This window comes from Malurus melanocephalus, unplaced genomic scaffold, assembly GCF_030028575.1.
Source record: "Malurus melanocephalus ecotype Western Australia unplaced genomic scaffold, MMel_1.1 scaffold_785, whole genome shotgun sequence".
In the NCBI taxonomy this organism is placed as follows: Eukaryota; Metazoa; Chordata; class Aves; order Passeriformes; family Maluridae; genus Malurus; species Malurus melanocephalus.
The window spans coordinates 77225-93376 of NW_026624017.1; the positions used below are offsets into that span (position 1 = coordinate 77225).

The 16152-nt window shown below is 40.9% G+C and overlaps 1 protein-coding gene across 3 annotated transcripts in view; it reads right to left on the minus strand.

Annotated features, from left to right (window-relative positions):
• Window positions 1-13691, minus strand: part of PPP2R5E (protein phosphatase 2 regulatory subunit B'epsilon) — a 71620-nt gene extending 57929 nt beyond the window's left edge. The window contains exons 1-2 of one of the 3 annotated variants that reach the window (XM_057385095.1): window positions 13144-13691; window positions 10320-10483 (exon numbers count right to left, since the gene is read on the minus strand). In XM_057385095.1, the coding sequence (XP_057241078.1) occupies window positions 10320-10476 (157 nt within the window). In that variant the 5' untranslated portion in view covers window positions 10477-10483; window positions 13144-13691. The remainder of the gene's footprint in view (window positions 1-10319; window positions 10484-13143) is intronic. The other 2 variants (XM_057385094.1, XM_057385093.1) reach the window with 2 other exon arrangements.
• Between the last annotated feature and the right edge of the window lie 2461 nt (window positions 13692-16152).

The following is a 16152-nucleotide window of genomic DNA, read 5'->3' on the forward strand; positions in this document are numbered from 1 at the left end:
ATTTCAACCACTGCAGTTTCTTAAGACTGGTGAAGGAAGGGGGTTTTGTTTATTAATTAGGAGGAGAGGGGAAAAAGAAGCAAGAAATACTCACAAGAGTGCATGGGGGAGAAAGGAGAATCATTGCATGAATAACAGATATGAAAGAATGTCTTGCAGCATGGTCTGATTACTGCAACAGAGGCAGGATGGAGCTGGCAGGTTCTTCCCAGGGTGGATCTCCATCCTGACAGGTCTAGTCTTGTCTCCAGAAGCACACACAAACAACCACTGTAACACATGGATGGAGCTGAAGACTATTTTTTTCTGTATAAATACAGATAATTTTAYTATATTGAGTTTGTCAATAACCTCTGCAACCCCCTCCACCTGGAGTGCTCATTTTCACACGTGTCAGTGAGTTTTATCACCCTCTTGTGGAAAAATACGTAATCGTATCCGTCAGAGGGTGCAGGAAGAAAAAGAAGTGGGAGTAAGGAAGGCAGTGATAAGGAACAAGCAAAGAAGAAAACCACAGAAGTACGGGCTGGGTGGAATAAAGGGAAAGTGAAGGAGAACCAAGATGACACAGTACCACCTCAACTTCTTCGAAAAGCTATCCCAAAAATGTGATTTGAAAACACCAAGAAAGCAAGCTGCCAAATTTACTCTCCCTTGGTAACACTGACAATATTCAACAAATAAGTTTTGTTTTCTACAGCAATTCAAATACTGTCTCAGCTGTAATCACCATCTTTTGCATTTTTTGTTTCCACATAGATGGGAAAACATAATCTCTATAAACAATTTTGAACAGTTAACCTTATGTGAAATCAGAAAACACTAAATAAACTTTCTAATTTATACAGAGACTGCATATAATATCCATGTCCTGCTGTTTGAATGCGAAAGTGGAGAGCACAYGAGTAAAACTTGCCAAGAAAACTAATGGAAGTTTATGCATCCATGGTACATCCTACTGGGYAACATAAAGGAAAAATAAGAATATTTAATTCCTCTTAAACCTGAAATCATCCTTTCCTCAGTTTCTGACTACCTAAGTATCAATTTATAATATGAGAAATTCAACTTGCAGTAGATTTCCTTTACAACATAATTTATATGACAACATATTCAAAACACTGAAAGCAACAAACAAATTTGCTACCACCTACATTCTAAAACTTGAAAATCCAAGTTCAGTACAAGCACATGCAAAAAAAAGCTAAGGAAGTCATAACAACATTAAACTCACGATACTGCAAATAAGCATAGAAAWCTCAAACAACAAAAGCCCAACTCAGACTAGGTACATGTATTTTTTTCATAATTGTTGTGATATATCACACACAATGTATCCCTAAAACTTCCTGAAAACCTTCCAGCAATCCCAYAGAAAACTACAGACCATATCCAATACAAACTACAGTCACTTCTTAATGACACAAAACACTTTTTCTGTAACTCCTTAGAGTTATAAACTCACTAACAATTATAATGACAAATCTCCTTAACCTTATGATAAAAGAACATCCAAAGAAATTCTTCCCCCCTTACTCAAACTACATTCATGACCAGCCACTCTTCACAATGAAACGCATAAAATGGATAATCATGCACGTTACATTTATTTCATTGTTTTAATCTAAATCTGACTGCAAAGCACTTCTCCAGACAACACACAATTTCAGCTTCACCTTATCCTTCATAATGGTATCTGATTTTACAGAATAAAAATAGCTGTATCTGAGTACTTTATCATAACTCCACCTGGGGGTCAAGCTCTAAAACTGATACTTTTACCAGCAGGGGCACACAGGTATCAGCATTTATTCACCATCGCTGAGATACCACTGATGGTTCACTTCAGCTTCTGCAAAACACCCACCAAGTAAAGACAGCTGAATCTGTAACTCACGTTTTGCAGGACATACACCTTTTCCAATTCATAAAAGTCTTTAGAAATACCCTAATTATRCACAAAATTTTATAGTCATAACAGGAAACTGCTGGTCTCCACATCTCTTGTAACCTGGTCATTTCTGTAGTCCAATATTAAGTTGCCAGAACAAGCTCTTCAGCTCAGRGAACACAAGAAGTTGCTGTTACAGGAGAGCTGGCAACATGTCCAATGATGTAAAACAGACTTTACAGCAATCTGATATTCTAATTTATCTTTTAGGAAGCCACCCAGAATGATCYATTTCACTTTTTTTTGCTTTCTGTCCATTTAACCAGGTACAGCAGCTCCGCTGTATTATTCTCCTTCCTGCCCCAGACTCTTGCAGATATTACAGGAAAGCCCATATGGTTCACAAACAAGGAAAACACCCCAGTTAAAAATCTGTCATACATATTGGAAAGTAAGAAGAGTAGTAAAAATCAATAAAGGGAATAAATACAAAATAATCCTTTTTATAAAATGTATTTATAATGTTAGTGTTTTAAAATAAAATATACTTTGTTTTCAAGAAAAAAAAAAACCAATATAACAGTAAGTATCAGCTATACTGTGACTAGAAAAATAAACTTCATACAGAAAATTCAAAAATATATTGATACTGATGTGTAAAATTTTGAAAATGTATATACTCCTAGATTCATTCAATATAACAATTAGAAAAAAATACTGGTGAAAAACCTTYATTACTGTGGATCATTATTATTTCTGATCAAACCCATTCTCCTCTTCTTTGACTTCAAGACTTCATTTTAAACAGACATAATTTTCAACCAAGTGCAAWAACTAAGGGCAGAGAAGTATTTGACACTGATTCTTTGGACAGCTGCCTTATCTCTTCAAACACTTGATACAGATCCTCAGACTGTAGCTGCACTATTTTTTACTTTAAGCAAAAAACCACAGACACAGAAACTACCAACCCTACATAAATACCCACCAACATTGCAGATCTACTGATTTAACTGTCTGAGGACACACGATCAAGCACAGCACCAAAATCAGGAGGAGGTGGAATGTTTCTAACAATCTGTTTTACACTGTGGCCCCACAGACACTTGTCTCAGCAGATGAGGGGCYGCACTTTGCTCGAGAACTTCTCTGAGTTTTGCCACCAGGAAAAAACCCTCCTGGCACAGCACCTGCAACCAGACTGACATAACCAGGGAAGTTTCAAAGAAAGATGGCCCTGCCATATCCTGCTGAAAGCAGATTCTAGTATTTTTCTAATAGATTTGCCTTAACCTTTTATGAAGCAATGTAYGCCCATTTGCTGTATTTGTGAATTACACAGTTACCAAGATGACCGTAATCCAYAAATACCCATCCTACCAAAACTCCATGAACTCCACAAGTCCTCTCCTCTGTTACTAAGAATTTTTGCCTGATTGAGCCAAAGAAACAGTAATAACTTGAATGAAAAAACTGTAGGTGAAAGGAAGTTACCCTGAACCTAAAAATAGTTGTGTGTCCTCCACCCACTCCCCAGAAAGCATTAATGAAAGTGCTCTTTTCTCAGGGAGGCAGTAGCTTACAATGGATGAATGTGAAAGGACTGCTGCCTTACTATAAAGCTCTACCAATGAACAGAAGCAATATCCTGTTTTAAAAACAGAAGAGAAAATTAAATAAACTCAAAACCTAAACTTTATGTAAGACATTAAATATATCTATAGCTTATTTATATACACAGATATATTATACACATGTAATATACACAAACACAGATTTTATAAATACACACATAATTCTAGAGATATGAAAAATGTGCTCTTTCACAACACAAAAGCTCCATAACATAATCAATTATAAAGGCAGCACTATACTTCAACAACCATGTGCACTATATAGAAATAATTGCTTGGCTGAAACAGAACTTGTATTTGTTGAAGGTACTTCAGGAAAGGAATATAAAAGAGATACTTATTACAGAAACAGGAGGTTCTATTACAGACCATAGGGTTACAGAAAAGAAAATGGCAATATTAGTAGAGAGATAAATGTTACTGAGAAACATTATATTGTACAAGTATAGACTGAAACCAAAGTTTCTGATGATGATGGGGCTGGTTGGGGCTTTGGTGGGATGGGACTTTGAGCAGTGTGGTCTGTGGAAGGTCCAAAGACCAGAAGTCCCTGCCCATGGCAGGGGGTTGGAACAAGATGAGTTTTAAGATCCCTTCCAACCCAAACCATTCTGTGGCTCTGTGATTGTATGATGAAATCTAAGTGTTCTGCAGAAAATTATCAAGACTTTAATCTTGGGAAGAGTACAGAAATAAATCTGACACAATGATTACAAGTTACTTCCCTTTAAAAAATACTAAAAAGAAAAAAGAAAAGGAAAAGGTGGGAATCATCATCACTGAACACTTCCAGAAGCCAGACTGAGAAATTCCGGAAGTAAAACAATTACACTGAAGGCTTCAAAAGCAAAGCAAAACAAAGCAAAACAAAACCATCTTACCCCAAAAAAAAAACCAACACCACCACCCACCACCACCCTGGCCATAGGAAAATAGTCAGTCCTAGACTCAGAAATGAATACAGTGAACTGACTGGAAACATTAGAAGATATGGAGTAAGCTGAATTCCTCACCAACTGCACTTTCACTCATAGGCTGTTAAGATAAAAGGGTATTTCCTAACTTCAAGCAAGCATTTCTACACCTGCCCATTCTCTACAAACGTTGCCCTACAAAACTCCATTTCAAATGAGGGAGACAGTAACAAGCAACACCAAAAAATAATGTAATAAGTGTATTTCCCTTTTTAAGTACCATCAAATGAATACTTTTTAGAAACAACCAGAAACCTTTAAGATTATTGGCAAATAATATTCTACAACCAACAGATGTTAACAAGACTAAAAAGAAAGTGTATACTCAAAAAACAACTCACAAGAGCACAAAAAAGGTGAAGAAATTTAACACTTATGACTAGAACATCATACATATTAATTAAGAAAAACTTGCATGAGCTAAGTCCTTCCTTTTGAGATTGTGGCCCTGTTCCCAAATCTTATATAGAGATGGCCTATTATGTCCAGATTTATATCAACCAGAATGGGCACAAAATTCCTCRAAGTAGCTCCAGGATTCATCACTGCTTATGTACATGCAGTACAAACCAAGTTCCAGTGTTTCTTCCATGCAATAAATTAGGAGTCCTAAGATCTATTTCTATTCTGTAAATAAAGCTGAATTTTATKTTGGAAAATCATAACCACTATGACCCTAAATTCTTTTTTATATATTAGGAAAAAGCATTTAGCTTAGTGATTTCATTAACAGTTTACTGATATTTGTATATCTGATATCTGCAAAACATTCCAAATTTCTGAAATGAAGAGCAGCACAGACAAGCAGGCAGCTCCCATGGAAGCCAACAGAAAACAAGAGCTCTCTCTGTCTTTCTTCTTCTACAACTCAAATCATAACTATTTTCCATATGAAAAGTTTTAGGTGGCATCCATAGCTCTGAAAAAGCCAGACTTCTTTATGATAAAGGAGTATTTTTAAAATCCAGAAATAACTGTATTTRAACAAGAAGGTGCACATCTTGCAGTTCTCAGTCAAGAGTCTTTTCAAATTGTTAGGATTTTTTACTATTTAGGGACTTCAGCATTTGACCTATAGACAGGATTCATAAGAAAAGCTTATAAAATCTCAGCTATAGGGAAATAATTTAATGATCAAAAGCAAATAGCAAGGGGAAAGATATTTTCCCTTTTTCACTATGCAATGCTCTTTTGTTGCCACTACACCAATTCTTTAATGCCATGGAAACTATCTGATAAATGTATTAGAAGCTCAATAAATTTCATAATATTGAGGTAGCAAAATAATCGGTATTGTTGACAGAGAACTTCTGCTCTGAGCGCTTATTTTAAGGAGGAAAAATCATCTAAAAATAAAAACCATACTTTGAGCTGTTTTCAGCAAAAAATATACAATAGCTGCAGAGAACATGAAAGTAACCTACACTAATTATATTAAATCATTGGGAAATGTGGAAAGATAACAGAAAAAAAAAAACCACACCTTGAATTACAAAAATGGGATACAAATGATTTACCAATTAACAGTCTGGCTTTTGGGTGGCTTGCTTTGCCTAACTTCTGTATTTKTAATAAAGGCAAGGGGGATGGGAATGATGCCATCAGTTACAWCCAAGTTTTCTCTGCAATTTCTGAGGATGCTAAACATGCATTCATAGGCACATGATCTTTTTAATCATCTGTATGCATGTTTTCATCCTCTGAACATTCCCCTACCACTACAGACACCAGGCAGAGGCACACAAATGAAGTCCCCCTCCCCCTTTTGAAGGTAATACTGAAATTGTTCTGTTTTCACATGTCCAGCGTTCCAATATACTCTTTTTCCAGCCAAATGCTTTCTAACATTGCACTCCTGCTGATCCACCTCTAGAGACTTCTAAGTAAAAAGGGCAGCTATACAAAATGAAAGCAAAATAGCCCTCCAATAAATAATACACCTATCCAMTGCATCCACAATCCTATTTTCCTCTACAGAACAAGCACGATTTCAGGCACACCACAAACCTGGTTAGCACACCGGGCAGAGGACTGACTAAAGCAGAGATGGAAGCACTCAATCCCAAAAAAGGGCCCTTCACCAGGACTGCTCTGCCATAAGCCAGTTACCTAAGGCACCTGTCAGCCTGGGTGATACCAACAGCCTCTTTAAAGTAAAGGCAAAATCCATCATGCACTGCAAGATACACCAGGGAAAAGCATGCAACTTAAAAAAAATGCATGTGAGAAACAGACAGAAGAGTACACATATGCAAAATGCAATTGTATCACAAAGTCCTATGTGCACTTCCCATCCCATCCCTCTACACTTGAAACAAAGGAGAAAACWTTGGRTTCAAAGTGTTATTTTGGACAATARTCATATTTAAAAAGGTAGTTTCAAATCAGACTTAGTCACAAYGCAATAAAAAAGAATATAATGAAATTATCTGAAAAGTTCAGTCCTTACTGTAGGCAAACAGCAGTTTTTTGACTTGTGGCTTTTGAAAGCCTCAACTCAGCCCAGCAGAGCCTCAGAAGGAATACCTTATTTTCTAAATACATTAAATGTTTGTTTACAAACTGATACCATACACATACTTTAAAAATACACAAGAGTAACCACTTTATTTCTCTGTACTTTTTCTTCTGAAATGAGCAATACTRAAAATTCCAGCTATTCTTATTGCATTTCCTAAACAGCAGTTTATCCTTCAGACTTGTACACAGCATCAAAACATAGCATCCCTTCTACTTTTCTTTCCCAAAATATTTTTATTACCAAATGAACAACAACAAGGTTGACTATCTATCTGTTTTTGCAATACAGGCGTGTATGCTCACAGAAGGCACAGACTGCATTAAAACACTACCAAAACAAGCCATTTCACTATATGTGACTCTGCCCCCAGGGAAGGAAAGGAGAACAGATAAGATGTGACAGATGTGTAGTCACGTCACTTAATACACTACTGGAAGGTGCTCAGATCATTATGGTGAAAGGCAGAGTACAAAAACTTGCAAGGAATGGACTGAGCAGTTACCCAGTTTTCTGCACACATGATTCTTGTAATCACACAAGATACTGAAGGCCATAAAGTGCTGTTTGAGATAAGGCAGCCTGCCAATGTCAGTATGCAATATATTCATTTAAAAAAAAAAACAAAAAAAAACAAAAACAACAAAAACCGAAGGAAGCAATAGCATGTATGTTTTTGTAAGCAAAAACCCCCTCCATGATGAATATGAAATACATCTGATGAATATGAATTCAAGGTCTGCCCTCAAACCTTCCCATACTGAAAATATTTCTGAAGATGTTTAATTAAASTTTAAATTTACCCAAACCAGGAAGCTTAGCAACCGTACATCTCCAAACCAAGATGGAGAAAACCAAGAAAATAATTTTTTGAGACTTAAAAAAGCTATTTTGCTGGTATCTCTTCTTTATTTCAGTTTAAAAGACAAAACTTTCCAGGATAAAACTGGAAATCATATGTTTACTGGACAGAAGTAATAGGACTGGTCACATATTTGAAGGCATGTGTAAACTTAAGAGTTTAAAAAAAATCAGGACTTTTATGAAATTGGTCAAGAAAAAATGCAGGAGAAAGGCATTTTCTCACTTCTTCCAGATTTAACAATCCTGAATATTACAAATACTAATGTAGGTCAAGAATATTTCCAAACAGCAGCATGATTTTTAGCTGCCAGTGTCCCTTCAACAGGGACCAATACCACTGCTGTTCAGATAGGYTGTTAGGCCCAAATCCCACAAATCAATCTGCACAGGTGGATCCCCTGTGCCTCTGAGAATCCACATTAAGGCAAAGAGGGAAAACTAACTCCCAGGACCAGATTCTTAATTTGAAGCTGGACCACTGTAACTCGTTATGACACTAATCATAAATGTCTCACCGACACTCTCTGCTCCACATCTGTTTGTTTTATCTTATTATAATTTTATATCTCAATCCTCAGGACTGGCTACAGCAGTCAAATGAAGCACCTGGACACGTCTGTGTTTCTGCAAGGCCAGGTTCTCACTGTTTTACTTGTGCTTGTGCYTATGCCTGGTTCACTCCCTGAATGGGACTACAAAATAGAGTGAAATAATTACATCATCAATTTCTTCATTTGTACAAATACAAATCTCAATGTTTTCCACTAATCCCATCGTTTAAGCCAAMGGATAAACTCTAGTCACCTTCTGAAGTGCAGCCATTGGTATGAAATAACCTGCATATCAAAAATTACCTGGGAAACTGCAAAACTTTACAGAGCTTTAAAATTATTTCAGAGAAGTATTTGCTTCTTTATCATACTGCCACAATGCAACAAAGAGTTCAACAACAAAGAGAAAAAATATTCATAGAATCATAATATCCTGAGTTGAAAGGAACMCACAGGATCCTTGAAGTCCAACTCCTGGCCCTACACAGGATCACCCAAAGAATCACAAACAATATTCACTGCAGACTATAAAGTCAAATCCACTGGGACCAACCAACCCTAAACTGAGAAATACTGAATCCAAGTCAGTCACCACCAGGYACAGTGCAGGGGGGCTGGGTGCACCTTTCGTTTGACTCAGGATATTCCATTTGCACATTCTTACAAGGAGCCCACAGAAGGAAGCCCACAATATTTTAATGGCAACTCCACTGGAAATAATCCTAAAATCCCCCTTTTAATTAAACACACACATTAAGGTGTGAGATTTTTGTGAGGGTTGGCTTGGGGTTTTTAGGGGTTTTTTTGTAACTACTGAAGCCTTAAGTAGTGGGTTGAGAAGAGCAGTTCCACATTTATCACATATTTCAATACTCTAACAAATCTGTCAAAGAAGGTAGATGAGCAAATATACTTGCCCACAAAGGAGAAAAAGGGGCACAGTATTGAACTTATTAAACTTCATAGCATTAAACCCATTAAACTTATTTTCCAGAAATATCAGCACYAGCCATGCCTATTTTCACTGCTTAWAGCAGAATGAAGAATAGCAATGAAAATAATGTTACACGGAAGTAAATTAACCATTTGAGAAGTCAATGCTGAAGTCTTCAGAAAGGTGTTTTCCCCTTCCTCACCAGACAGACATTCTAAGATGTGCTTCTGACCTCTGRCTTTGTACTGAAATTCACTGACAACCAGAATTCAGGAGAAGCATTCAAGGTATCAGAGATATTGGCATCCTTTTAAGAACAGTACGCTGGATCATATTTTTCCTTCTCAAATTAGAGGTTAAATCTTCTAGCAGAAACTCAACCAGAGCTGGGAGAGGCAAGATCTCAAAACACTAGGGTCTTGCCTAAGACCAGACTGGCAGCATCTTTCCCCTTGAGATGCTGCAGCTCATGGGACCTTTCCATTTGAAAATCCAGCAGAAGTCAGGATCTGGGAGCTATCCATGCACAAGTGAGAGGGGGCTCCACCTCCTCACTTGCTGGGTGCAGACCCACATATCAAGGAAAAGACACTAAAAACCAGTTTCCTTCTGCTCACAAATCCATTTACCCWTAACAGAATTACTTCASATTTATGCCAACTGCTGACAAACTAAAASACTTTTGCACAAAGCCTGAGTGCCTTGAAAATTCAAGTCATGGCACGGGTTAACATCAGCATTTAAAACTTTCAAAAGTATTGCAAACAATTACCACACCCTCAAGTCACAGATAAAATAYTTTGTAGAGCTTAAATACATGAATTTCTGGCACGAAACATTTCTCAATGCTGGCAAAATTGCCCTGCAATTTCTGACAATARAATACTTTGAGTCCAGAAGTTGGCTGTAGAGCAAAAATTGTTTTATTTATTCAAAACTGTATTTGATCTTACCTTTTAGCAGAGGCAGGGGAGTTAACTCGATAGGCTTGCCCTGAGACCTAAACTGGGAGGAGCTTTGTGACCTCTTCTGTCTGGCTTTTCTGACGGACTTCCGAGAAAATCCGTCTACTTTATCCACTGATGGAGGAGTAGTTGGTGCTGAGGACATATCCCTACTGAAGGAAAGCAAATGTTAATAATGTATTCCAATGAGTGAAATGGGTGAAGATTAACCTAAATTTTCCAAGTATCTTCTTTCTGCACTACTCTCCTGTTGACAACTCACACATATAAACTGTTAAAGAGATCTAAAGCCACTGACACATTAATAGAATGTATGGAATAAACTAAATGGAACTTAATTATCAGGGTAGAAATTCCTCTTGCTTACTTTTTAACCTGTCTCCCATTTGCCAAAAATTTCAGACCTAATGCTGACATCACTGCATTCAGAACTTCATCAGAACAGAACTTCATTCACCTGTAGACCTGACATAGGACTGTAGCTTTAAATTATTCATTCTTTGGGATGAAGTCATTTCAACTCACTCTACAAAGCACCATGCATGCTAAAGAATGGGTACACAAAAAGGTACAGGTGCTTTTTGGCATTAAGGTCACCCACATGCATAGGACAAAAAACACAGGACAGCATAAAAATTGCATGTATTTGCCACACCTACATACAAGATTTTATAGGAATTTAAGAAAGTATAGTAAAAAGTACTGCTATGTTTTACAATTCCACTAGCACTGATAAATTGTACATATTTCTTCTTTATTCTCCATTTCAAAAAGAGTCAGTTATTTTCCTGTGAGTCCCTTTACATGTAGTTATTCCATGTCCTGGCATTTCTGGACGACTGGCAGTGTGGTAGCTGTAACTGCTCTAAGGGCATGAGACAGACAAGGTTTGCAGGGAGAGGCAGAGMGCCAAAAAAGGCTTCTGCAAGCAAAAGTTTGTTTCCCAACTTCAGCTGGCCTAAGCAATAGGCATTGCTTCTTGCACCAAAACCTGYCTTGATGGTACTCCTGCAGCTGTTTCTGTACCACTGGCAAACACTGAATTAATGCATCCAGCTATTTTATTTACCAGTCTGGTCCTGTCTGTTAAAAAGRCCCATCAGAGCTTGATGAAATACGCGAGTAATACTCAAGGGAAAGGAGACAGGAGGAATTCAGGCCTACACGTTACAAGCAGCTCAGCGAACTTCACCAGCATGTGCAGCTCCACTGAAATCAGCAGCCGCATCTGCATTAATGACACGACCATTAAMGAGAGCAGCTCTGTTGATTTCGGCCAGGACAGACACTCGTGCAAAGTTAAGCAWAAGCATTTGCAGGATCAGGGTCTTAGAACGTGTCCTTGGAAAGCATTACTCATCCCCAATGTCTGTTGACTTCAATTACCAAAGTGACTCGTGTGCTACAAGAAGTTGATTCCACAACATACAGAACACCTTTCGAGTGCTTATTATTTTTATTGAAATACCTGGTCACTCATRTGCTTCATAAATTACTAAATCCACTGAAACAGGCATTATTTGTGTTTGGCTTTTGTAAGAAAAGCTTTCGAAAGCATGATTTGTTGCAACAGTGTAAACAAGCTCCAAAAGATAAGAACTATTTAATGCAAAATTACATATAGGTGCATAAACCTATCAAAAATGGAGTATAAACTCCATAGCTTCTTCAAGGAAGCATGTRCAGCAGCCAGAAGCTGAACTGTGCAGCTGGCACTACAATAATGAAAAAGCCTTATTCCATCTTTTTGATTTCTCCTGAGGTATTCTTTCACTACCAGCTTAGGCTTTCTAAATATAATATACTATCAGCAACATGAACCCGTACCTTAAACTGGTCTTGTTTATCATCCCGGGAAAAAAAAAAAAATGCCACCATCACCAGGGCATTCAGGCCCCAGCCAAGATTAATAAATAAAAAAGTCAGATAAACTGGAATAGAATGGCCTGCACTTTAGTAACCCACTTCTAAGATTTCAACAGTCCGCCAAAAAATACACAAACACAAAGTTACCTGTTACATAAACCAAATTCTGAAAATATCAGCAAAAATAGATTCCCTAAACCTGAATCGGTTTGGCCCTATTTCATCTCATCAGAAAGCTTCCCCTCCTCATCACGTGCATCATTAAAGTGTAACCATCCCTGCTGAAATGTTTGCACGCTCCCTCCAAATTAAATTACAAAAAAATGAAAAACGAAAAAAATAATAATAATGGACAGCGACTAAAGTAGATCACTTAAACTGCAGGATCATTGTGTCAGCAAGGAGCTTTACTGACACTTCTCCGCTGTAAATTTAGTAACAGTTTCCCTAACCTGCTTTATAAATTATTAAAATCTAATTCTAATTCAACAAGACTACATCCAGCCTAACAACCTTACAGTAAACACTGATCTTTTTTTTCGTCTCCCCAAATGAACATTCTCTGCCCTGCATACACTATCATAGGGAAATACTCTGTTTCCACCAACAGTGGGGGGGAGGGGGGGCGGGGGGAATAAAGCCCGAGATTATTTATTGTGTGCGAGGGGGAAAGCTGCAAACCCGGCCACCGCTCCCTGCTTCCTCCGCTCCATTCCCCCAGTATTTTGGTAAATACAAAGCCACGCTCATAGATCCGCCGGTCCCGGGGGTGGGAGGTGGTGGGGGGGGGAGGTGAAAATACCGACGGATATCGGCGGGGAAGGGAGCAGAGGCGCAATTATCCGCTCTCGGCTGTCATTTCCAGACGGGATCTCCGCAGCTGGAACATGTCCTCCCGCAGCCCCCCGCGCCTCCTCCCGCACCGCCGGGCCGGCGATGGAGTTACCTTGACGCTCCTGGTAGAGAAGCCRGAGACGGAGGGAGGCGGCGGCGGCCTTGGCGGAGCGCGGCCGATGCCTGGCGGCGGCGGCGGCCCGAGTGCGGTTCTCGCCGGGCTCGGTCGCTGCCGCGGCGGCGCAGGAGCCCTGTAGGCCTCGGCCTCGGCGGCGGCGGCAGCGCGGCCTMCCCGGCGCAGGGCGGCGTCGGCGGCGGGTTCAGGCGCGGGCGGCTCCGCTCAGTCCCGTGCACTCCCCGCTGCCTGCGGTGCTGCTGCCTCTTCACATTCCCGGAGAAGGGCCCTGCGAGGCGGGAGGGAGCCGAGCCGAGCCGAGCCGAGGGGGAGCGGCGGGCGCGGGGGGGGGGCAGTGCCGGGCAGGGCGGGGAGCGCTGCTGTTCCGCCGGCGGCTGGCGCGGGGGAGAGCGAGCGGAGGGTCCCGGTGGGCGGCAGGGTCTCGCTCCTATTGTGGCTCTCAGCGGGCTCCGGCCATGGCACTCGCTCGCACGCACTCGCTCTCGCTCACAACCGAGCGCGCTGCTGCCACCGCCCCCCGCCCGCGGACCGCCCCCGACCGCCCACCGGAGCCGCCGCCGGGACGCGCCGCCTCAGTGGCGCCCGGAGCCGCCTTGGCCGCCGGGAGCGCCGGGAAAGGGCCGCCCCCTCCCCGGCAGCGCGGCCCCGCAGCCCCGCAGCCCCGCGGCTCCGCAGCCCCGCGCATCCCTCGCGTCCCTCGCACGGGCGAGCGGCGGGGCCCGTCGGCTGAGCTGTAAAACCCGGCGCTGCTGAGGGGAAACCGCGCTCAGGCTGAGGTAAAGCCCCGTCGGAGCCTCTCGGGGGGCACGGAGCCCCTGCCTGGGGCGGGCTGCGGGCGAGGGGCCGCGCTGGGTGCAGCCGGAGGGACCGACCTGGAGCTCCTTCCTTTGGAAAGCAGCGGCTGCAGCCCCGCACTCTTCCCTGCTGCAGCTCTGCACCCTTGGGTTTCTCAGCCCAGKGTGATCGCTGGCTGCAGCACCTTTTTTCTTTTCCCCCAAGTATATTGATACATACTTAGAACCAGGGACCAGCGCAACGACTGCTTGTAGATAGTATAGTTAAATACCATAAATTTTGTTTRAATTTATCTACCTGATGGCTTGGTGTTTGGTTTTGTTGGGCGTTTTCCCAAAATACATTTAATGGCTCCCGGGGTAGGTCTGGAGCACTCAAGTCCCATGAGGAGATGCTGAGGGAGCTGGGGATGTTTAGTCTGGAGAAGAGGAGGCTCAGGGGTGATTTTAGTGCTCTGCAACTCCCTGAAAGGAGGTTGAAGCCAGATGGGGGTCGGGCTCTTCTCCCAGACAAGTGACAGGGTGAAGGGACACAGTTTGGCATGCCAGGGAACAGTATGGGATGCCAGGTTTAGGTTGGGCAGCAAAAAAAACTCCTGCACAGGAAGGGTAATTAGACATTGGAATGGGCTGCCCAGGGAGGTGGTGGAGTTAGTGTCTCTGGAGATGTTTAGGGAAAGACTGGATGTGCCATGGGTCTGGTTGACAAAGTGTCATAGGTAGGACTCAACGATCTCAGAGATCCCTCCCAACCCAACTGATTGTGTGGTTCTGTAATGCTGTTAATATGACTGTTATGTTTTAAAATAGCCTCCACCGTTTCACCTGTATYTCTGGCAGGAAAAGAAAGTTGATGTGTATGAGTAGCAGCCCTCCTATGTTGATATGACCAAATCCTTCTGATGTACAGTCTTTTTTTTTTAGGAAATGAGCTCAAAGGTGGTTTGAGAGCTCATTGATTTGGTGGGTCAGTCACATCCCTCCCGTTTGTGCAGGTACTGAATCCTCTCAACATTACTAATCCTGCAAAGGATATCTAGTTGTTGTCCCACTCAGCTTCCTGACTCAGCTTTTGGCATAACGGATGAAGTGAGACTGTGTCAGACTTGATTTAAAGTGATTTAAGCTGTTGTCAAACTACTTTCAAAATTGCTAATTTTCAGCCAGTTCCCTGGTCCAGCTCCTGCTGAGGTGCCTGGAACACTGTTAAAAGCTCATGGCCACTGAAGTATAACTGCAATGGATGTAAGCAGTTTTGCCTCTCATCTCTCAAAATACCTCTTCATGTCTAAAGATCTATGTCTCCCCTGGTTGTTTGTTACCTATAGACAAAGCAATTTAAGTTCCTTTCGRTCCTTCCTGGTGTAGCACAGTTTTAAACCTCCTAAGATACTTATTTCTTTTCCCTGTGTCATCTCAGAATAATTCACATCTGTTTGTTTTTTTTTTTAACTGTAGCACCCAAGACTGGACATTACCACAATTAAGGCCTCAACAATGCCAGCATCTGCTGTCCTGCCTGTCACAGACCCCATTCCTGTTTACACATGCCCATACAAATGCTTTTGAGTCAGTCTGATCTATTCACAATCTTGCTGACCTGTTTTACCCCCGCATCCATTTCTGCTGACCTCCCAAGCCAGTTATTTCTCCCTCAAGTAGACAGTAATGCTGCTTGAGAAATTATTTCCTGCAACAGCCCTAATGCTACGCCTTCATTTTTATTTTATAATCAASCAGTCAAGACATCTTTTAAAATGAAATTCCAGATGATGTGAAGTCAGAGAACTGTAGAATTTGTCATCCTTTGTAAATCGATTGCACTTCTCGGAAGAATTGTGTTTAAAAAAGCAAAGCTAAGATTGAACTGTGCCACAGTTACAGAAGGGTTGTGTAACTCTAAATTTAGAAGAGAGATTTGTACGTATTTATAGATATTTAAGACTCTAAATTTACTTAAACCAAACAAGCTAAAATAATCTAAATGCAAACAAGGGTGAATAACAAAGAATGTASCTTGGGGTTATACCAATATAAGTTAAAATTTGGCAAAAACAGTGTAWCTTCCCATTGGTGTGGGACAGAACCTGTATTTGTATATATTTTGCTGTTTCATATACTTAATTCTATTAGCTCAGAATTCCTCAGTTCTATTCAGTGTCCTGTGTGCTGCTTTTGGTCTGAGCAGTGC